Here is a 24,254-nt window from a genome sequence, read left to right as displayed (position 1 = left end):
GGGAGCTGGACAGCTACACACAAATCAATGAAATTAGAACATACCCTCACACCATGCACAAAAATAAACTCAAAATTGTTTAAAGACCTAAATATAAGCCATGACATCATAAAACTCCTAGAAGAGGACACAGGCAAAACATTCTCTGACATAAATCACAGCAGTATTGTCTTAGGTCAGTCTCCCAAAGCAAAAGAAAATAAACAAATGAGGCCTAATTAAACTTAGAAGCTTTTGCACACCAAAGGAAACCACCAATAAAAAACCCCTACAGAATGGGAGACAATATTTGCCAATGATGTGACCAACAAGGGGTTAATATCCAAAATACGTAAACAACTCATATAACTCAATAAACTTGTGTATTACTTGTGTAAAAAGTATTATAAGCCTATTACAATACAGTACTACATAGCCAATTGTGTTAGTTGGGTACCTGGGCTAACTTGGTTGGACTTATGAACAAACTGGACTTAATGAACACACTCTCTGACCAGAATTTGTTCATATGTGGGAGACTTACTATAGTCAAGGTATGGAAACAACTTAAGTGCCCATTGAAAGATAAGTGGATAAAGAAGATGTGGTACGTAATACTATGGAATATTACTCAGCCATAAAAAGAATGAAATAATGAACATTTGCAGCAACATGGATGAACCTAGAGATTATCGTACTAGGTGAAGTAAGTCAGACGGAGAAAGTAACTATATGATTACCACTTATATGTAGACAAATAATATAAATGAATATAAATAATATAAAAATAATATAAATGAATCTATATACAAAACAGAAATAGACCCACAGTCATAGAAAAAAACTTACGATTATCAAGGGAGAGAAGGAAAGAGGGAGGGACAAATTAGGAGTATGGGATTAACAGATACAGACTATTAAACATAAAATAGATAAGCCACGAGGATTTACTGTACAGGACAGGAATTACATTCAATATCTTGTATTAACCTATCATGGAATGTAATCTGAAAAAAATAACCAGTTCCCAGTACACCTGACACTAGCACAATATTGTAAATCAACTAAACTTCAATTAAAAAAAATCAGAACACTGTTAATAACGTAAAAGGAAGCACCAAGACATATCATATTTTCCTTACTGTCTTAGGGGAAAAATACATAATCTTTCCATTACTTATTCTTAGGCAAATAGTGTGAATGTGCAGTTTTATGCTAAATAAAAGGGTTTTTTTTTTTTCCTTTCTTGGTTAAAAAAAAATCAATTTTCTGAGTAAAGGAGATGCTGGTTTCATCTCAGGCCCTGGTACCCTCTCACGTGACAAGAATCACTGCTCTACAGACACAGCCTTTCAGGACAGGGAGCCCCAAGACACTGTCAAAGCCTGTGGTCCTGCATCTCAAGACACTTGGTTCAGTAAAACATTTCTGTTTGGAAAGGCAGCTGTAAGCCTGCAGGATTATAGTTTATACTCTGAGCAGATGAAATGAATGGAAGATTATCCCCAAAGACTAGGAGAACCTTGTTTCCCATGCGCTCCTTTCTGGGTGCCGGTCGGTCTTCACTCTTCTCCCTTCCTAGCCTCTCTGCTGCTTCCACGGGGCAGCCCCCATCCTGGCTTCCTCTCCTGCCTCTGTCTGCGGCCACTCCTTTCCCCCATGCCAGCTCTTCTCCGCTTCTCCCCGAGCATCTGTCCAGCTCACAGGGGGCTCTGTGTTTCCTGCTGTCTTCCAAGTGGCATCGCTGTGCTTCAAGTTCTTTTTCTCGGGATCTTCTCTCCTTATCCCTTTGCTCTTTATCACTGTCATTTTGTGACCTGTGATTCAACACAAATTATCAGTAACCTTACATAAGCTGCCTGTCAATTTATCTGTCTTCCCTTCCAGACTACAAGTTCAGAAACAGGCAGGGAACATACAGCCTGCTCATCACTGTCATGCAGGTTTGCACGTGATGGGCACACAACAGATGCTCAATAAGAAACTTTTGAAAAGATGAATAAACAAGAGTAATAACAACATTTACTCTTATGCTTGAGTGACATATATGTAATAGGCACTATGCTCAGGTATCATATACACACACATATACACACATTCTTGTAATTCCTAGTAAATATAACCCTGTTTTTTTTTTGTTTTTTTGTTTTGTTTTTTTTTAAAGATTTGTTTATTTATTTGGCTGCACTGGGTCTTAGCTGCGGCATGCGGGATCTTCAGTGTGAAGTCTTAGCTGTGGTACATGGGATCTGGTTCCCTGAGCAGGGATCGAACCCAGAGCCCCTGCACTGGGAGCTCGGAGTCTTAGCCACTGGGCCACCAGGGAAGTCCCTAACCCTGTTTTTTTTAACAGATAAAGCAAATGAGACTAGAAGTAGTCAAGGGACTTTCCTAGTAGACCAGATGAACATCCATCGTGACACAGAACTGGTATTTAAGTTTGAGTTTCTGTTCCAGGCAGAGCTAAAATTAATTTTAAAAATTAACACATGCATATATCAAACTGTTACATGAATACTAAGTAAATAAGCCGCTGCTTAGCTCATCTTAAAGTCTTTCTCTCCATGAGCCCCACGTACCATCTGTGGCTCCGCACACGATGGCAGCAGGGCTCATGGGACAAAAAGATCTGCCAGCACAGATCTGTGCCAGAAACAGGACAAGCGCAGAGACGAGAGCTGCACACTGACAGAGAGCGCCGAGGGGGCGAGTGAGAGGAGGAGCGGGCGGGACAAGCGAAGGCAGGGATCCGAGAGAGGCAGCAGCAGAGCCGATCACGGAGACAGGATCCTTCCTGCCTGCAGACAGCCTCGAGGCTGCAAACTGACCGGCTCACCATCAGCATGACCCTGACCACAGGGAGGCAAAGGTGTGGACAAGGACATCCCAGCAAAACTCCTGAATTCCAAGCATGTGTATGAAATAGAAGCATTTACTCACACTGCAGAAGGATACATGACCACAGCTTGACGACACCTTCAGGTGCGCAACATGGTCAGAGAAACAAGAGCTCGGCTCACCTCTCCCGGAGCTCCTCCAGCAAGCTCTCTGAGGGCTTGGGCTTCAGGGCCACCCCGCTGGGACAGGGCTCCCACTTCCCGTCTCCAGGGCCAACCTCCTCCGCTCTTTCTTTTGGTTTCTCAGTGCTCGGCTCCTCTCCCTTTTCTGGTTTTTTGAGAAGCTGAGAAATTATAATGCTAGTAAAATACCACTTTGGGAGTATAGTAAAAAGAAAGTATTTAATAAGTAATTTAAAATATACACCAATATTGAGCCCAAATGTTTGAACAGCAAAAAATATAAGCTAAAGCTCCAATGAACAGGTTTTTGGTTTAATATACATGGGAACATTCAGTCAATGAGGTACTTTGTAGTTATGAAAAACAATTTAGGAAATGTGATAAAAAGATAGTATATAAATGAAGAAAAGAATATTACAAAGCAGAATGATCTGATTCCTATTTATATGTTGATTCACAGATATATTAATAGAAAAATGTCTAAAAGGCATGCAATACTGTGTTATTATTTTCAGTTAGCAGAAATGAAATGATTTTCTTTCCTTTCATCTATAGGTTCTAGTTTTTCTAAAATGAACACGTACTACTTTTATAATACAGAAAAAAACTTTTTAAAGATGTTTTACTGTTGATGACTTTGAGAATAGTTTCCAAAATACCTATTGCTCTCTTTCTTGTAACAGACTTAGCAGGAGCACTGATACACTGAGTCTGGGATGGAATTGGGCCTGCCTTCTGTTCTTACTCTTTAAACTTCAGTACCACAGGCCAAGTCAGTTTGTAGAACATGAACGTAAGTCTACACATAAGAATTTTGCTCTCACTTATAAAAGTGAACTTATAAAACTATACACAGACACATTTCACTAAATGCGATCATTTAAGAATGAAGTATAGACTGTCAGACACTCTTGTCAGAGGTGCTTCTCACCAGAGGTTACTCGCCTACGCTACCTGCCTAGGGGAATCCTTTTGAGTAAGAGTCTATCTTTGTTTAGTTTAAAAAGTAATGTATGCAAACCACAGGGAAATGCAACAGTGAATGTCTCCATCAATCCAACAAGTAGTTTATGTGCCTACAAACTGTTGTAACAATATTTCTGAAACCAAAGAGTTTTTCCAACACCACCTCCCTGACTCTCAACACAGGCTGGTGCCCTATGAGTCAACCCAGTTCTGACACCATCTACCTGGGGTCAAGGTCAGATCCCACGGGGCTGCCCCCACTTCAGAGGCCAGGTGCTAGTCCCAGGTTGTCACCAGTACTTGTGACTGACCGGCTATCGATTCAGGGAGTTCTTGGATGAGAATGACTCATGGAACTCGGGAAGCACTTTACTTACTATTACTGGTTTGTTATGAAGAGTACAACTCAGGCCTGGCCAGCTGGGAGAGAGCTCAGGGCGTGGAACCTGGGAGCAGTCTGAGGCCTCCCCCCTCCACTCTCTCAGCAGCTGCGTCCACCAGCTAGGTTGCTCTCCAAACCCCGCATGTCAGGACTTCTACGGAGACGCCACTGCACAGGCATCACCGACTGCACCTCTGGCCACTGACGACTGAACTCCATCTCCAGCCCTTTCCCTCGCGGGAGGTGGGGATGGCGCTGGAAGTTCTAACCCTGTAATCACGCCTGGTCTCTCTGGTGACCAGATTCCATCCTGAAGCCATCCAGGGCCCCAGCCACCTGTTAGCTCTTAGCATACAGGACATTTTTATCACTCCAGAGGTAGCAAGGGTTTGAGGAGCTGTGTGCCCTGAACTGGGGAAGAGACCCCGGGCTCAGTGCTAGGAATGCAGTTGTGCAAAATGAGGGCCCACAGTTAGGGCTTCACACTTGATATTCTTGCCAAGGCGGTGGCATCATGGGAGTGGGAGAACCATATCCACAGTGATGAAAACAGAAGAGTGAGCCAGATAATCTCAGAAGGTTATAAAACCCTACAGACACATAATAAACAGAATAAAAGTACAATGAGGTGTGGGGGAGGGAGGAAGAGGAATGGTTTCTCAAGAGGTCAGGGAAGGGTCCCCTGCACAGACAGGATGCGCACAGGAAGCAGACGGTGAGGGGAGCCATCCTGAGAAGGCGTGAGTCTGCGGAGGCCCAGGAGCTCCCTGTGTGGGAAGCAGGGGAGAGAGCACAGAAGACAGCAGGGAGGACAGCAGGGAGGGAGCATGGAGGACAGCGGGGAGGGAGCACAGAGGACAGCGGGGAGGGAGCACGGAGGACAGCGGGGAGGGAGCATGGAAGGCAGCGGGGAGGACAGTGGGGAGGGAGCATGGAAGACAGTGGGGAGGAAAGTGGGGAGGGAGCATGGAAGACAGCGGGGAGGGATCAGGGAGGACAGCAGGGAGGACAGCGAGGAGGGAGCGGGGAGGACAGCGAGGAGGGAGCACGGAGGACAGCGGGGAGGGAGCATGGAGGGCAGCGGGGAGGACAGCGAGGAGGGAGCGGGGAGGACAGCAGGGAGGGAGCACGGAGGACAGCAGGGAGGGAGCACGGAGGGCAGCGGGGAGGGAGCACGGAGGGCAGCGGGGAGGGAGCACGAAGAATAGCAGGGAGGACAGCGAGGAGGGAGCGGGGAGGACAGCGAGGAGGGAGCACGGAGGACAGCATGGAGGACAGCGGGGAGGGAGCACGAAGGACAGTGGGGAGGGAGCATGGAGGACAGCGGGGTGGACAGCAGGGAGAGAGCACGGAGGACAGTGGGGAGGGAGCATGGAGGACAGTGGGGAGGGAGCACGGAGGACAGCGGAGAGGACAGCAGGAAGGGAGCACGGAGGACAGTGGGGAGGACAGCAGGGAGGAAGCACGAAGGACAGTGGGGAGGGAGCATGGAGGACAGCGGGGTGGACAGCAGGGAGGGAGCACGGAGGACAGTGGGGAGGGAGCACGGAGGACAGCGGAGAGGACAGCAGGGAGGGAGCACGGAGGACAGTGGGGAGGACAGCAGGGAGGAAGCACGAAGGACAGTGGGGAGGGAGCATGGAGGACAGTGGGGTGGACAGCAGGGAGGAGAGAGGGGGTCATGGCGTGTGTGCCCCGTCCAGTCCTCATCCATGCTTGTAAACTGATCTCACACACCTGTTCCTACAGAGCTTCGTGGAAAAGATCACACAACGTTTTCAGATAATAGCCTACAACTGTACACAGTTTTCAGGAATTTCTTCTGTGACTCTGGCAACCTGACTGCCTTCTTCAACTTGAGCTCATTGCTTAGTTTTCTGAGGAAAATAAACCACTGGGTTGCTCTCCATGAGTCATATTTTCTTTATGGTAAAAAAGGGCCATGAGGACCTCTCTCTGCCTCCTCACTTTTAGGTTATCAATACAAACTCTTTTGGTCTTTCTCTACAGATTTTATTTTTCAGGTTTCCTTTTTTTAAAATTTGATTTCCCCAGATGAATCTTAGGTCAGGGATCCCCACACTGAGCACATGCTCATAAAAGGCTCCCCTTGGAGTCAGACACGTCCTGTCAGATCAGAAGCCCGGATCCGATCAGACACTTGGAGGACAGAGCCGAGGATGCCTCGTGTCAGTGGGGTCTAACCTGCCACCAGGACTCTGTTTTACCAGACTCAATAAGACGGAGCCCTTCTCCTGCTGTGCCCATGTTTTGGTTTCTTTTTCTATGTGAAGAGTCCTACAGTTACTTTTACTGACATAATTTGTTTTTATTTCTTTGGCTTATTTTGAATTCTAATTCCATATTCAAACATGTAAAAATAAAATGTTATACTCCAAATACCATAAGTCTTACTTAAAATTAGAGTCAAAATTGTAGGCTACAAGTTTCAATGTCTCTTCCTGAAAAACTCTCAAAGCTGTTGAAAAGACCACTTTTGAGAATATCAAGCATTAGGTGCTATTACATTTTGCTGAGAAAGGTAAAGGAAAAGGTTACACAATATCTGCATACCTGCAAGCGTAAGGTCTGCATTAGGTATACACCTTCCACCCCTCTGGTCATGACAGAGCTGACATTCTACAATGACAAAGCCCTTCCCATAGTATTGCAGCTTCATTTTATGATCTTTCAAGGGCTGTTAATTTATACTGTTGAGACTATTGAAGTTTGTTATAGGCAGTATATCTACTACATTTCTGCTATGAATAGTTGTGCTCACACTAAACCACACGGACAAACAGGAGACACTCTCTGAGTTATCTTCAGGGGACACCCTGGCTTTGCCTGTCATTAGGTCCATGTCTTGGCAGAAGCAAGATGGACAACCTTCACTTAATAATCTTGACTGGGTTCCTCAGTGTCATCAATGTTATTATCAGGTTATGAGATTTTAAAGCTACACAGATCTGTAAGAATTGTCATCAAAGCCAAGATGAAGGAAACCACTCTGTCCAACTTCTTGCTCATCTTGCTGAGTTTATCTTTGCAGCAGATGTGCTGAGACAACATAACCTGGCCCACACCGTCCATCAGGCTGAGTTTTTCAGCAAATCCTTAAACTTAAGGAGACACATTTCAAGGAACAGTCTTCAGAAATTGTTATGCACGAGTGCTGTTCATCAGATGTTTCAGGCTTTCCTCCTGATGCTTCTACTGTCCTTCAAATTGACATTAGGTGGGGATGTGCCTTTCACTGGCCAGTGAAATGCAGCAGATACAAAAGGTTTAAGAACCAATGTGCAATCTGCTGTGTTACACACCTCCTCCCCCGTCAGAAAGACTGTGGAAGCAAATGCAAGATGGACCCTCATCAGCTTGGGTCACTAGAGGGCTATGATGAGCAATGCACGATGGACACGTAATGGGAGCAGGAACAGAACTTCAGCTGCATGAAACCAATGAGATCCTGAGGCTACTTTCACTGCAGCATCATCAAGCCAGTCCTGATTGACACACACGGTTTTGTGTTTTACAGGCACATCGTTACGAGATTCCTTTCAATGCTAGTGAACCCCATATGATCACCTATGAGAGAAAACGCCTAGAAAAAGCTTTGCTTTCCTTGAAGAAACGGCATGTTTTCTCCTTGTGGATAATGAAAACTACGTTTCTGATCTTTTCTGTTTCTGATTGCTGAGCGCATCGGCAACTGATCTATTGCTCGATTATGGCAACTGTGATCTCTTTCCTCTCCTTTTCTCTCCACCTAGTTCCCACCTGGTCCTGACCTTTCATTTTTTCCCCTTTATATTACATGATTCTAATGAATCCTTAAAGGGCACTTTAGACACTTCATAGAAGAGGTAAGATGCACGATAGGTTGGAATTTAGACTGAGTTAAAGTCACCTGAGCAGAATACTAAGAAGGTAATGGCTGACCGCAATTGGGCAGTAAATTTTACACAGAGAAAAAACCTAAATCACCCTGCTAAACAAATGCAAAAGTCAAAGAAAAAACCAGGGAAGAGATGTAGAAACCATTGCTGCTACCATAAAAGAAATGATACAACCAGTTTGGCGAGTCAGCCTGCATGTAGAAAGGCCAGTATACACAAAGCCAGCAGGTTTCAAACGTCCCGTTTTTCAGTTAGGAAATCTTTCTGGAAAGGCAAATCTAAGCAGAAGCCCAGCCGCTGACACTCCACTCCTGGAGGTTACCTTCATCCTTACTTCCTTCTCGGCCGTTTTCTTCTGTTTTCCTGCTGCTTTCCTCCGGCATTTCTCCTCCTCCCGCCGCCTCCGCTTCTCTTCTTCCCGTAGGCGCTTCTTGTCCAGCTCCCTCCTCCTCCGCTCCTCTCGTTTTTCCTCTCGAATTCGCTAAAGATGGGAAAGTGTGTGTATAAACTGTCTGCCCAGACATGATGGAGAAGGCTACTCACAGGGTAAAAAGCCAGACCTACCTGCTTCTCTAATTTTCTGTTTTTAATATATTCCAAGAGAGGTGTGGTTCTTCTAGCTAAAATACAAAAATTGCAATGCAGTATTTACCTGTAAAGTAAGATTTCCCTATTTTAAATACTTGCTTTCAATTCAACCTTTAAAACAAGGGAAGAATGTATAATTTTAAAATTTACATGAGCATTCATTTTATCTGGGGGAATTCTTACTCTATCTCTAAAAAGTCAAGTAATTTGGAGCTACTGACAGTTTTACACATACTAGGCATTTTATTCCTCATTCTTAAAGAAGTCTTATATATTATTCAAAAATGATATAAAAGCAATATAGTAAAATGAATACATTAAACTTCCCAAATATTCTATGTATATACAGACGGCCGTCACATCCACCACTTCTGCATCTGCAGATTCAACCAACTGTGGATCAAAAATATTTGGGAAAAAATTTACAGAAAGTTCTAAAGAGCAAAACTTTGAATTTGTGACTCAGTGGCAACTATCACAGCAGTTACAGTGTATCAGGTATTATAAGTAATCCAGACATGACTTAAAGTATACAGCAGGATATGTGTAAGCTGCATGCAAATATAACACAATTTTATAGAGGGGACTTAAGCACCCACAGATTTTGGTGTCCATGGGGTGGGGGCAGGGCTGGAAATGAGTGAGGACTCTGCTCCACACTGTGGGGGTTCTGGACCGGTCAGCTGCTGCAGGGCTGAGACCTATAGGGGGACGGGTGGTAGGGGGTGAGGGGGGTTGATATGAAGACTCCACCTGCCTTCCCTCCTTCACTATAAACACCTGCCTTGTTCCCTCAGAGGACTGATATGATGGGTAAGTGACACCCTGCATAAGAAAGTGCTTTGCATGCTCAGTTGCACAGGCATGTCTGACTCTTTGCCACCCCCTGAACCGTGCAGCCCACCAGACTCCTCTGTCCATGGGGTTTTTTAGGCAAGAATACTGGAGTGGGTTGCCATTTCCTCCTCCAGGGGATCTTCCTGACCCAGGGATCGAACCTGCATCTCCTGCATCCCAGATGAAACTGAGCCATCAGAGAAGCCCCAGAGAAAGTGCTTTAGAAACCATAAAGGTGCATCTTTTACTAAGAGAACATGCATGACCATGTAGCCCTGATTTAACCTACAGTAGAACAGTCCCCACTTACTAGGCTTGGCCACAACTACCTATGAGGAAGCAAGTCCCATGGTTGCTGAGTCTCAGAGCTGGGACCCGGGCCCGGGTCTGTCTGCTCTAAAGGCTCTGACAGGCCAGCATGAACCACGACTTTAGGGTGAACTGACCCCTGCACATCACTCCCGTGGCTCAGACTTGAGCCTAAGAATCCACCAAAGGTTAGACTCTAAGACAAGAAAAAGGCATTTGCCACGAATTGCCTGATTAAGTTTACATTTAAATAGGCAGAAACAGGAATCACAGAAACAAGGTTCTACAGGCTCCTCTGGGCTTGTGGATGCTAAGTCACATTTATCCATTTAGTAAACAGTTACACTGCATCTCCTACGCATCGAGCACTGGGCAAGGCGCTGGGAACGCAGAGGACAACTGGTCTCTCCTCTGCAAGAGAACGGCTGGTGTGTGTGTGTGTGTGTGTGTGTGTGTGTGTGTGTGTGTGTGTGACCAGCAGGCGGATATCCAGCAACTGCCCGGAAGAAAAGGTCCTGCACAAGGGTGTCTAAGAAGAAGTGGTAAAGACACAGGACAGGGAGGAAGTTGAGTTTTGTAAATAATTTCTAGCTTGCTGCCTTGTTTAGCTCTTCTTAGAATCACTATGTTCTCCAGTGAAACTGCACTTTTCCCTCAACACTGTTTCTCCTCCACCTCAGTCAAGGTGCCGTAAACCACTGACCTGCTCAAGTTGAGCTCCTGGAGGCCACGATCCTTTCCGCTGTCTCACCCCCACACCCAGTCCTCAGCCAGTCCTGTCACTTCGACCTCCAGAACACATGCTGACTCTGCTGGACTCATCCAGCCACCTTCCCCGAGGACAGCAAAGCCTCTAAGCAGAGCCCAGCTTCTCCATCTTCCGCAGCAACCAGAGTGATGGGGAAAAATAAATCAGACCACTTTACACCCTCGCCCTGCCTCTCCAGAAACTCTGCCTCTTGCCCGCTGTGTCCAACCATGCAGGCCCAGAGTGCCAGTCTCCAGCCCTCTCCTTCCATCTCTTGGCTCCGCTGGACTTGGCTCAAATATAGTCTCAGAGAGGCCTCACTCTCTATCCCAAGATCCTACTCCATCATATCTGTGGCGCCTCTCACAAGAGGAGATGTTTGGGCTTAAGCGTTTCTGCTTGTGTTTGCTCCAGTCACCCCAGTAGGAGGGCAGCTACAGAGGGCAGAAGCCTGTGTGTCCTGTTCTCATGCTGCCCTGGACCCAGACTCAGAGTCGATACCCAGTCAACATGAGCTAAGCATATCTCCGTAAATTCTTCAGTGATTAAAGATCCTTCCAGCCACACGTGAAATCACCTCCTATAAAATATAAAACTTCATTATTAGACTAATGAAGAATGTTTCAATAATGTTAACCTTTCTTACTAATTTATGCAACACGCATTTACCAAATACCTAACTTGTCCAAGCAATGTATTATGCGCTGAGACTACAGAGACGAAAATGCCCCTCTGTTGGGGGGGGGGCAGGGAAGCACAATGAGAGGAGAATTAAGCCGAGGGGGGAGCAAAGAAGGGAAACTATGAACGGCGTAGCCATTCGGTCTTGTAAGTCTCAGTGGGCGAGCTGGAGGTAGGCATGGGAGGGAAGGCAGAGGAGCGTTAGGCAGTAAGGAGGCCCCAGACCCAACAGAAGCAAGAAGGGAGATACTACACCGCGTTTGGGAGTGACAAGCAGGTTGCCTGATAGAGAAAGGAGTTTCATGTCTACCCTTGATCTTCGGGCAGATTGCTACTAGGATACAACCATTCCCAAAATATATCGCTTGTGGGTGGAGGGCTGAAGGCCTGATTCAAACCAGGTTCAGCACTCTGGCTGGGCTTATCCACGCATCTGCCTCACTCGCTCAGGGGCTGTGACAGTTTCGGAATGACGGCAAGATGGCATCACACTTAAGTAAAGCGTCTCGCTGCTGTGGCTGCTCTTTGCGAAGATAACTGGCTTCAGCTCTGAGACAGAAGTTTCCCTGATGCAGCCCAGCACACGGCACTCAGATGTCTTCTCGGCTGCCAATTCAGAGCATCAGAACTTTGAAGCAGAATGACCGTAGCCAAAAACTCAGGTGTTCTCTCTCCACTGACAGATAATCAGAAATACCTTCCCCATTTGCCATGTTGACATCCTTTTCCTTTTGTCAAAACTGGGAAACACTCTATATTTCTGCCAAGCCTGGTACATGCATCCATTTTTTTATAATAATCATGAAAAAGAAAAAATATACTCTATATAATATATATCTCAATAAAGAGAAAAAAATGAGCAAAACAGACCAATAAGTTCCCGCGTCTTTGCCTCTATGTCTCCCAGAAGAGTTTCAGGACTGGCACTAGTTTTCTCCTCCTCCACACAGTAAGTTTCTAAAAATTTCTTATACTCTGGGTCTGTAAATGAAAACAGAAAAAAAAGAAATGTATTACTTCCCACGTATGGGAAAGAATTGTATTTGACCAATGTGCTTAATTTCGAAGCCTCACAATCCACTGCTTGAAAGAGGACTCACCGTCTTCAATGCTTCCGGTTTTGGCATCCTTTTTCTTCAGCTTCTTTTTGGCTATCTTCTGGAATGGAGCAAATTCTACCACTGCAGGATATTCTAGCCCTTTAACAGGAAACAAATTACAAAAGCCATTCTGAAATTCTACTGTATTCATTTTGAAACAATAATCTAGCTTACTTAAGCATTGAGCATAGCATTGATAATGTTACTATTTAAACTATAATTTAATTATACTTTCAAATAACAGTAATCTTAGCACATCAAGCTCCAAATTTAAACAAAGAATTAGCAGTTACTTACTGAATAAACTAATTCCTTATATTGTAGTTGCGGTTACATGACTGGACATATTCAAAATTCATTAAACTATATACCTTAAAGTGGTACTTTTTAACCATATGTAACTTATACCTCAATAAACCTCTTCACTCTCCCACCAAAGAGCTTATTTTGGAATACCTTTAAATAGCTTTCCTAGTCATAGCTTATATTTTTTAATTTTAAAGGTTAATTCAATGATCAATCTGTTATATGAATTCGAGGAAGTGACATAGTTTACAAGAGACACTCATTTAAAGAGAGGGTTTCAAAGGATGTACATGATATTCAGGTAAGATTTGCTTCATACAGAAAAATTCAGGATAAAAGTAACTTGAAACTAATTTTGTTGTTATAGTGGGGTGGGGGACAAGCAGAAATGTTTACTAAGAGAATCTGCTTAATCAAGAGATGAAATACTTCTACCTTGGTACCAAACCCTTTAGCCACTTTTATATTTGTCAGATGACTGATATTTTAACTCTCATTTATCTGCAAGACATTTTCTATATTTGCTTTATACTCAACTATGCAGAAAAAAGCCAAGGACCAGGAGAAGAGCAGGGCTTCAGACAGGGACCGTGCCCGACTCACTTTTCATGCTGCACCCATAATGCCTGGCACACAGCACCAGGATAAAATGATTTAGTTTGCATAGAAGAATGAATTTTACTTATCTAGAAAAATTTTACATAAAATAGTCAAGTTTACTTATCCAGAAAACTCATTATGAGAAAAACTTCACTGTCCAGTGATAATACCTACGTAGGTTGTCTACACAAAATTGCTAGAATTCTTCGGTTTATATATAATTTTAATTTTCAACATAAGCTCATAATCACTGTAACATAATCAAAGTTTATGAAGTTATTTTAGATTAGCATCTATGGACTCAGTAAAAACTCACAAACATCTAGCAAAACTTAATTAATGTACCCAGAAATTATAATGAAGAGTTTAAAAAGCCAATGACCCAACCTTTACTATCAATGAAGATATATCCATCAAAACGATCTCTAAAAAGAAGGATGTCATCTGGATTTCTAAAGTTAATGTATGCTCTTGAGTAGAGATGAGGATAAAGACTGAAAGAAGAGACAACAATGAAAATAGTAAAAAACTTAAGACCAAAACAACTTAAGACATCTTTTAATTTTTTTTTTCTTTTCTAGATACAACAAACTACTTCAGATAAAATCTTTATGCCAAAGAATCATTTCTCAGTTAATTACAACAATCTGGGTACTCTACATCAAAAAAACCCAAACAAAATATTAACTGAGATTTTTTTTTAAAGATTTCGGAAATACTTTAGGTTGGTTTCTCTACTGCACAGAGCCAGGGTTAGAATACTGGTTCTCAGAGGTAGGAAATCAAAGGCAAGGTTATTCAGAGATCATTCCTAATCATACATCATGACCGCAACACAACCCAGTCATGATTCATTCAGAGAAAATGTTATATTGTAAAGAGATCCTTTACAGATTTAAAGAGTGTGTTTAGGTTATCTTAAAAGAGTATTTATTGTAGCATGCAGCATGTGATATACAGAACTAAACCTTTCTCCTCTATCTCACAGTTACCAATGTCCTTCATAGGCAGGAATTTTCAACCCCATTTCATGCATGAGAACACTAAGGTTCGGAGAAATCAGGTACCTGCAGAGGGAGGAGTTGGTAAAAAGGTGGGGCTGGGATTCCAATCTGAGTCACTCTGAGTCCAGTGCCTGACCTCCTTTAACTGTATCCTAAACTTTAGTCATTTGAAAAAATCATGCTTATGTTGTTTTTTTTTTTAACCCAAATCTATATTTACCTGTGATACTTTTCTCTGACTGAACTGACATTTTTAATGAAAGGTATTTATTCAAAAGGAAAGTATGTATGACTGCTATAAATGAGAACTCATGATACTGAAGAGAAAAATAATACAGATAATGTGAAATCACTAAGAAATCACATAGTAAAATTCACTAAGTTCTAGCTGATCTGTCCCCTGTTGGGCTAACTTGAGGTCTGCTCTTTTTTAATAAAAAGTAGATATTGAACTGTTGAAGCACAGACAGAGACATCTCACTACCAAGCTGCAAAAGGGAATCAAAAGAGACATAACTTAGCAGAGGTGGGTTGAAAGTAGGGGTGTCAGCTCTGGGAAGGAACACTGGGGTCTGAGTTACGTGGGTGTGTTCACTTGTAAAAACTCATTAGGTTATACATGTATTATTTATTCGTTTTTCTTTCATATTTCAATGCAATTTATTTCATATAAAAGGTAATATTAAATAAAGTTTAGTGATATCCAAAACAAAATTAAGTAATATGGTGTTAGATTGCTTTTCTGTTTAGACTATGTTGATGCTATGGAGATACTCAAATCATTTTAAGGGAATTTAGTAATTCGACTACTTCGAAATATCTTGAAGAAATAATGGTCTGCACTGATTTTTGCATACCTGTGGGAAAGAAGTTGAAACAGAGATGGCTTCTATTATCTATATTACTTTACCATCCAACGACAGTGCCTCTCTCTCTCTCTCTCTTTTTTTTTTTTCCCTTTTCTTGGCCCCACGGCACAGCCTGTGGGATCTGTTCAGGGGTTGAACCGGGCGGGCAATGAAAGCTCCGAGTCCTAGCCCTGGACCGCCGGGGAACTCCCGCTCGGCCTCCTAAGGCTGGTGAGGTCTTCTCACCTGACATCAGCAGTAAAGAACTCGAAGTAATCGTGTGCAGGCAGCGGGTGCAGCTGCTGTTCCAGCTGCTCCTTGGTGAGGCTGGGGGGAAGCCGCCGGATGACCACCTGGGGAGAGAGGTCGCTGGTTGGATTCATTAGAACCTCATTAAGCTTCAGCTACTAAGTGGGACACGACTTATCGACTAAACAACAACCACCCGGATCGTGGTCACCCCGTTTATGCTCTGAATATCCAGCTCGGAGTATTTTAGGGTATCATGGTTGTGAGAGGTGGCCCGTAAAGAAGGCAGAACACCAAAGAATTGATGCCTTCCAGCTGTGGTGCTGGAGAAGACTCCTGAGAGTCCCTTGGACAGCAAGGAAATCAAACCAGCCAATCTTAAGGGAGATCAAACCCTGAATATACACTGGAAGGACTGAAGCTGAAGCTCCAGTATTTTGGTCATCTGCGAACAGACGACTCATTGGAAAAGTCCCTGATGCTGGGTAAGATTGAGGGCAGGAGGAGAAGAGGGCGTCCGAGGATGAGATGGCTGGACGGCTTCACCGCTGCAATGAGCATGAACTTGGGCAAACTCCGGAAGATGGTGTGGGACTAGGAGGCCTGCCGTGCTGTGGCCAGTCCATGCAGTGGCAGAGTCGGACACGACTGGGCGACTGAACAACAACAAATATCCTAAAATGCGTGAAATATGCGCACGGAGAACATGGCTGTCAAAAGCGCAACGAGGGCTCAACAGTCTAAAACGGATCGGTGAGGTAAGAAAAGGCTGCGGACAGTAGCCCTTCCCCAGGCAATGGTCATTAAAGCCAGACAGCCGCCCACAGTGCGGCCCACGCTCTCACTACGACGCGCTCGGGCCCACGGAGGCGGCGCCGCTGCAGAGCGCCCGGGGGCAGAGTCCGCCGCCCGCCCGGCCGCCCGCCCGCCCGCGGCCCCGCTGGACCGGCCCGGCTCCAGTCAGCGAGGAAAGCTACTGCGCGGCACTGGCGGGCCCGGCGTCCCAGCCTCGCCGGGAAACACCCACAGGCTGAACCTTTCTTCCTCCAGAGTCAGAAAAGTCAAAGTGAAGTGAAAGTCGCGACCACTCTTTGTGACCCCATGGACTACACAGTCCATGGGATTCTCCAGGCCAGAACACTGGAGTGGGGCTCGAACCCGCGCCTCCCGCACTGCGGCGGGTTCTCTACCCGCTGAACCACCGGGGACGCCCAAGCACGCTGAGGTGGGCTTCCTCGCCGCCCAGAGGCCGCTGTCCGCGGTGCTGGAGAGCCAGCGGCCCCGCCCCCAGTGCTCAGAGCAGTCTCTTATCGCGAGGTTTGCCGGCCCGGCCCGCCCCGCCCCCGCCCCGCCCTCACTTTGCTCAAGACCGTCCTCTTTTCCTCGCGAGGTTTGCCTGCGCCGCTCCCACAGCCGGAGGAGGCGGCCAGCGGCGCTTCGGTTTCCCGCCGCGGAGACTCCCGGCGGAACTGGCTTTCTGCGGATGATGGTTTCTCCCTCCCGCTCGGACTCCGCGTAGCAACGGCCACACCGGGGCCCCCGGCTCCATCCTCCGAGCGCATCCGTACCCCACGCGGTGCTCCCGCCGCTTCCCGGCAGAGCGGAAACCTCGCGAGAACTGGGTCGCCCCCACCGCTGTGAAGCCACAAGTCCCCTCCCCCGACCCGGGCTCTGCGTCTGCGTCCCCCTCCCGCCCCCGGCCGCCGGGGCCGGAGCGCGCGCGGGGCCGGGGCGCGCGCGGGCCAGAGCGGGACCCGAGCGGCGCTGGGCGGGCCGTGGGCCTGGAGCCGCGGTCAGCGGGGAATTCGGGGCGCGAGCTTAGCCTCAGTAGGAGCTCTGAACTGGGCGAAGCCGAATCCGTCTCCCGCGGAGAAGAAACGTCCCAGAAATTTACACACGCGCGCTCGACAGTGTTTCGTTTTTGTGTGCTCAGTGGTATCCGACGGTGCAACCCCACGGACTGTAGCCTGCCAGGCTCCTCCGTCCGTGTAATTTTTCAGGCAAGAATACCGGAGGGGGTCTACATTTCCTACTCCAGGGGATCTTCGCGACCCAGGGATCCAACCTGCAGTCTCCTGCAGTGACAGGTGGATTCTTCACCACTGTGCCACCTGGGAAGCCCAATAAAGTGTTCACCGCCTTTTATTCTTTTCCAAGGAAATCTGAACGTTTCATCAGAGAATAGCAGTTACGTTTAAGAAAAAGCAAGCAAATGACAGCACAAATCAGCACATGGCTTTCCCCTACGAAGTAAAATAAATGCCCCAGAATGGAGAGAAGAAATAGGCCGCAAAGCAGTTTCATTTCACTTGCCCTTAGTGTTCAGGTGTCAGTGACTAGAGTACCTCAGACGCTCAGCACTCACACAACAGGGCCTAATGTTTCCAATATAATCTTCACTCACTTTGTGAAGCTCTCAATGGGACAGCAACCATGTTTTCCTTTTACAAACATGCAGGCAGAAGTACTTTTGGTTAGAATAACTCATATAGAGGTTGATTTTTAAATGCCATGTTTTTTCATATTTTCGACTTAATCACATTGACTATATTTTTCATTCCGTAGCACCTTCCCAGTACTTCAAGTACAAACGAGAATGGAGTAACTGAGGCATTAAGAGATTAGCGGAGTCGTGGCAGCCACTGGGAGTAACGCAGTTTTAACTCAATCCAGTTTAACTTTATTCAGGTTTAACTCAATCCAGTCTTTTCTCCCTGAACCACTCGCTACCTATGAAAAAACTCGAAATGTGTCGTTTTATTGATTTTTGGTTGGGCTGGGCTTTCCTGTGCACATGGGCTTACGGGGCAGGGGCTGCTCAGGCTGAGCACCAGCTCTAGGCTTCAGTAGTCGCAGCTCCCTAGCTCTAGAGCACAGGCTCAGTAGGTGTGGTGCACAGGCTGAGTTGCCCCGTGGCATGTGGGACCTTCTAGGGTCAGGGATCAAAACTGGTGCCCCTGCCTTCTTAACCACTGCAGCACCAGGGAAGCCCAGAAATGTGTCATTTTATATGAGCTAAAAAACTGGAAAAAAAAAGTTCCAAAACGAAGTTCTCAAAAACCCCAGAAAGGGGGCAAGGAGTCACTTTCATTATTTCATAAAGTCTAAAGGAATCCTATGTATGTACACATGTATATGCACACATGTACACATGTATGGATGTGAGAGTTGGACTATAAAGAAAGCTGAGAGCTGAAGAATTGATGCTTCTGAATTGTAGTGTTGGAGAAAACTCTTGAAGAGTCCCTTGGACTGCAAGGAGATCCAGCCAGTCCATCCTAAAGGAAATCAGCCCTGAATATTCATTGGAAGGACTGATGCTGAAGCTGAAACTCCAATACATTGGCCACCTGATGTGAAGAACTGACTCACTGGAAAAGACGCTGATGCTGGGAAAGATTGAAGGGGGGAGGAAAAGGGGACAGCAGAGGATGAGATGGTTGGATGGCATCATTGACTCAATGGACATGAGTCTGAGCAAGTTCCAGGAGTTGGTGATGGACAGGGAAACCTGGCATGCTACAGTCCATGGGGTCGCAAAGAGCTGGACACGACTGAGCAACTGAACTGAACTGAAAGGAATCCTATAGGAATAAACTATGATGAAGTTGCACACACTAGATCAACAGTTTCCTTGTCTGTCTCCAATCAACTATGTATTGAAAGCCTAGTTATGCTGATCAAAAGCTTTTATTGTGACAAAAAAAGTGAAAGTGAAAGCTGCTTAGTCGTGTCTGACTCTTTGCAACCCCATGGACTATACAGTCCATGGAATTCTCCAGGCCAGAATACTGGAGTGGGTAGCCTTTCCCTTCTCCAGGGGATCTTCCCAACCCAGTGATCAAACCCAGTTCTCCCACATTGCAGGCGGATTCTTTACCAGCTGAGCCACAAGGGAAGCCCAAGAATACTGGAGTGGGTAGCCTATCCCTTTTCCATCAGATCTTCCCGACCCAGGAATCAAACCAGGGTCTCTTCCATTGCAGGCGGATTCTTTACCAACTGTGCTATGAGGGAAGCCAAGGAAAATGCAGTTGTCAGATAAGATACAGTGAATGATACACTTGTAAAATCGCTTATGATTTTACATGAAAAAAAAAAGTATAGCTCAAAGAAAATCTAGCCTCCGACACATTACCGAGCATGTTTTGTTTAAAATACACACAGAACTACATCCAAAACAAAAGTAGTATTACATAAGCTCCAAGTGTCAGAAAACCTAGCCCTAACTAAACACTCCACCCATGAACATGGTCTTGGTCACAGGAAGGGTTACATTTTACTCCAGAACACAGGTCTAATGGATGGATGACAGTAGCTTAAAGCAACCGGTGACCATTACACTCTTATTTTTCTTCAAATGTGACAGCACGGTCACTTTAAAGTTGGCAAGAAGGCTGATATTTTAGGAAACTAGGCATTATTATGAGATACTAGAGATCTGAATCGTAACAGAAAAGTACTTGGCAGAACAATCACACATTACCTTTTTTTTTTTTTTGACACTTTTTGAAGACAACACTGATATTAAACTGCTGCTGATGTGGAAAATGGCTTAGTCAAATGTCTTGAAGCTCTTATCTTAAAGAACTGTCAAGCAGGCCATGGCTTAATTATGAGGTGTTCACTTTTTCAAAAAAACTAAAAAAATAACGCCACATGATCATTGAAGAAACTAAATGAAGCAATGTTATCGCCCGGTGGGCAAAACAAATGTGCACAAGTACTAATACCTTCATTTTTATTTATTTTAAAAGTGACTATTTTAAGTTCTAGCATCTGATTTTCTAGCCCAGCTACAGGAAGCAGGGACAGGGAACACAAAACCAGGCGTATGTGATGCCTGATGGACACAGAAAACTCAGGAACACACTATGTGAGTCCAACTAGCAGCAGGCAGCGGCTGGCACGCAGTATGCAGAGCTGAGACAGGGAATGGGGCCTGGGTGATGCCTTGCATCACTAGTTGTGCTCAGATTCCTCGTCTGTACCAAGTCTTCAAAGACTTACTGGAGTTCGTACGTGGGGCCTCAAGAAACGAGAGCTACTGTATTTCTAACCCTTAAAAAGGTAGAAACATGTAAGACTACATTTTAGATTAAGATAAGTTTCATTGTTTAAGGGAGAATATTAGATGCTTGGAAAATTCATTTCTATACAATACTTTACTTGTTAATGATGCTGTAAATAAATGTCTTAGAATAAAACATTTTTCTATGAAAAAACAGGATAATGTGCCTGATGTCAGGTTGAGAGCATGAAAGAAAGGATTGTAAACAAAGGACCTAATCCCATCACTTTATTAGAATGACAGAGTTGTTCTCTGCTTATATAGTTATTATCTATTTAACAGCAAGATTTCTTATTTTGCAAAATTCAATGAAGAGGTGAAAATACATTTAAAGATTAGAGATCTAGTAAAATTCTTGTATAAACTTTTTAAAGACAATTTTAACATGTCTTTCACAGAATAAATCACTTGCCAATGTGTGAAACTGTAAGAGAATTTCTTGCCCCCACAAATGTGATCTATCATTTCAATCAGTTCTGCCACAATTGATGCACATTCCTGGGCAAGACAGTTATCTAAGCTACGACATACTGAGATGACATCCGTGGAGAAAAGCAGCTCCAGAACTAAGACTCCCTAATCAGGGCAGGCTCTGGCTCTGAGGACTGTATGTGGCTGTACATAACTGCCTGGGGAATGGCTCTCAGACATATACCAACAAACTGAAAAAACCAGATTAAGTGGAAAAATTCCTGGAAACATACAAACTCCAAAAACTGACTCAAGAAACAGTTGTAACAAGTAAGGACTCTGACAGTAATCAAAACCCCTCCAACACAGAAAGGTGCACAACCAGAGGGCTTCACTGATGAATTCCACCCAACATTTAAAGGATCAACACCAGTTCTCAAACATTTCAAAAACACTGAAGACTTATCTCAGGATTGCAAGGGTAGTGCAGCATATGAAGAACTATCAACAGAACAAAGGGGGAAAACCCTGCAAGACGTGACACAAAGGAGTCAAATGTGGCCCCTGTATATTGATCCCTATGTTGTCTATTTCTTTGCAGCAGCTAAGATGGTGAGCCTAAGTCCACCAGAGCCAAATCAAAATTTTCACATGCAACTGTTTATATGTAGCCCAAACAAGCGTATTTTCAGTCATTTAGAGCCCACCCATTTTGCATACTCATCAAAACTACACTCAGCATCTTGAAGCTGTAAATAAAACAAACCTGGGGCCATGAAGACCCCCAGGCCTCCTGCACTTTGCACTTCTGTACCCAGAGATTCCTGCATGCTGCTACCTCCCTGGAAGGAACCTCCCTCTCCCCCAGGAGTTCCGTGGCCCTCCTCTACTTTTGGGTGGTGGCCTGTGCTGCTGTCTCAAGAAGGGGTGACGCATTCTTGCAACCCGTCAGAACAGGGCTCAAATAAAGCTACCCCCAATAAAGCGTGCAACTGCCATTTATAGTCATGCCTTTTCCTTGAACAGCTCCAAAATCCTAGAACTCATTAAAACTGAACATCTTAATTGATTCCCCATCCCCCCCAAAAGCATTTGACAACATCAGCACCTTTTCCTGATTAAACAAAACACTCAGTAAACTAGGAAACAGAAGAGAACCTCTCCAACACTATGGAAGACTAAACACTTTTCTCTTAAAACCAGAAATGCCTACTTTTGCCACTTCTATTCAATAAAATACTGGAATTCTAACCAGAGCAGTTACGCAAGGAAAAGAAAATGAATCCAGATTGGAAGGGAAACAGTAAAACTATCTCTATGTGCAGACGACATGATTCTATTGTGTAGAAAATTCTAAAAAACGAATATACACACACACACAAATAATTAAAGCTAAGAAACAAATTCAGGATACAAAGTCAACAAACAAAACTCAGTTATTTCTATACACTAGGAATGATACAATCCAAAAAGGAAACTAAGGAGACAATTCCATTCACAATAGTATTATAAAGAATAAAATTATTAGGAATAAATTTATCCAAGGAGGTGAAAGACAACGAAAACGGGAAAACGTTCTTAAAAGGCATTGAAGACAAATAAATGAAAGCGCACCCTATGTTTACGGCTCAGACGCAAAACTCAGTGAGTCCCGTCAAAGTCCCAATGGCTTTTTTTTCCAGAAATGAAAAAAAGTCTAAAATTAATATGGAAATTCAAGGGACTATAATCGGCAAAACAACCCTGAAAAAGAACCAAGTTATAGGACTCAAACTTCCCAATTTCAAAGCTTACTACAAAGCTACAGTTAACGAAACAGAGGTACTAGCATAAGGATATGCATACGGACCAATGGAATAGAATTCAGAGCCCAGAAATAATTCCTTCCATTTGTCATCAATTCAACCCTAACCCTAACCTATTTTAAAGTGAGCAAAGTATCTGAACAGACATCTCTCCAAAGAAGACATACAAATGGCCAATAAGCACAGGGTATCCAATCAACATCACTAGTCATTAGGGAAAGGCAAATCAACCAAAATGAAATATCACTTCCACCTACTATGGGGGCTAGAGTAGAAAAGCATTGGTGAGGATGCAGAGAAACTGGCACCCTTGTGCACTGGTGGTGGTTAATGTAAAATGGCACCGTGAAGTCTGCCCTCTCTCAACCACAGTATCATCACATGACCCAGCAACTCCACTCCTAGGCATACACCCAAAGGACTGAAAACAGTGACCCAGACAGACAACCACACAGCCATGTTCACAGCAACATTATTCACAACAGGCAAAAAATGAAAACAACCCAAGTATCCGTCAACAGATGAATGCAGTAAATATACACATAATGGAATGTTCAGCCATGAAAAGGAACAAAGTTCTGATAAAAGCTACAATATGGATAATCCTTGAAATATTATCGCAGATTAAAAAAAAAAAAGGACACAAAAGGACAAATATTCTATGATTCCACTTACATGAAATTACCCAGAACAGGCAAATCCAGAGACAGAAATCAGATTAGAGGTTACCAGGGGATGTTCAGCACTGAGCCCCTCAGTCATGTCTGACTCTTTGCGACCCCAGGCTCCTCTGTCCACGGAATATTCCAGGCAAGAATACTGGAGTGGGTTGCCATTTCCTCCTCCAGGGGATCTTCCCAACCCAGGGATGGAACCCATTTTTCTTGCATCTGCTACACCGGCAGGCGGATTCTTTACCACTGTGCCACCTGGGAAGCCCAGGGGCTGAGGGAGAGACAAGTGAAGAGTTACTGCTTAGTGGCCAAAGTTTCCGTTTATAGAGTGATAGAAAAAAGCTGGAAATAAATGCCACTAATTATACACTTGAAAATAAATAAGAGGACTGCCTATCCCCATATGCACACATTCTTTACAGCCAAATGGGAAAGAAAGCCGAGCTCCCATGTACTACCTGCTCCTCCCAACCCCAGATCCCCACCCCGCACTAAGGTGACACAGTGTTACCAAGAATACGCATTAGTGTTAGCTACAGTCCATAGTTTATGTTACATATATTTTACCAAAATAAAGGAAAATCCAGAAGGAAAAAACAAATGGATTGGGGCACGTGACAAGGACAGAGAGCCAAGCTAAAAGAGTTCCAACGGCCAAAGGTGAAACAACTGAAGCCACAAATAAGTAACATTAGTATAGAATTATAACTGAGAATAGAAAATACGTTTACACGACTCAGTGCTGATAAATAAATGGGATCAATAAATGAAATGAAT

The 24,254-nt window shown here is 44.5% G+C and overlaps 1 protein-coding gene across 5 annotated transcripts in view; it reads right to left on the bottom strand.

Annotated features, from left to right (window-relative positions):
* Positions 1-17,113, bottom strand: part of UPF3A (UPF3A regulator of nonsense mediated mRNA decay) — a 41,886-nt gene extending 24,773 nt beyond the window's left edge. For 3 of the 5 annotated variants that reach the window (XR_014071471.1, XM_081550959.1, XM_081550957.1), the window contains exons 1-9: positions 16,875-17,113; positions 15,514-15,620; positions 13,803-13,909; positions 12,510-12,608; positions 12,280-12,390; positions 8,811-8,866; positions 8,569-8,727; positions 3,000-3,160; positions 1,502-1,796 (exon numbers count right to left, since the gene is read on the bottom strand). Coding sequence is in view for 4 of the 5 variants with exons in the window: in XM_081550959.1 (XP_081407085.1) it covers positions 1,502-1,796; positions 3,000-3,160; positions 8,569-8,727; positions 8,811-8,866; positions 12,280-12,390; positions 12,510-12,608; positions 13,803-13,909; positions 15,514-15,620; positions 16,875-17,078 (1,299 nt within the window). In the remaining variant the exon portion in view is untranslated. The remainder of the gene's footprint in view (positions 1-1,501; positions 1,797-2,999; positions 3,161-8,568; positions 8,728-8,810; positions 8,867-12,279; positions 12,391-12,509; positions 12,609-13,802; positions 13,910-15,513; positions 15,621-16,874) is intronic. The other 2 variants (XM_081550960.1, XM_081550958.1) reach the window with 1 other exon arrangement.
* Between the last annotated feature and the right edge of the window lie 7,141 nt (positions 17,114-24,254).

Source organism: Giraffa tippelskirchi, chromosome 12 (assembly GCF_054371585.1).
Source record: "Giraffa tippelskirchi isolate mGirTip1 chromosome 12, T2T-mGirTip1v1.2.pri, whole genome shotgun sequence".
Lineage (NCBI taxonomy): Eukaryota > Metazoa > Chordata > Mammalia > Artiodactyla > Giraffidae > Giraffa > Giraffa tippelskirchi.
This window is presented reverse-complemented; position numbering and strand designations above follow the sequence as displayed.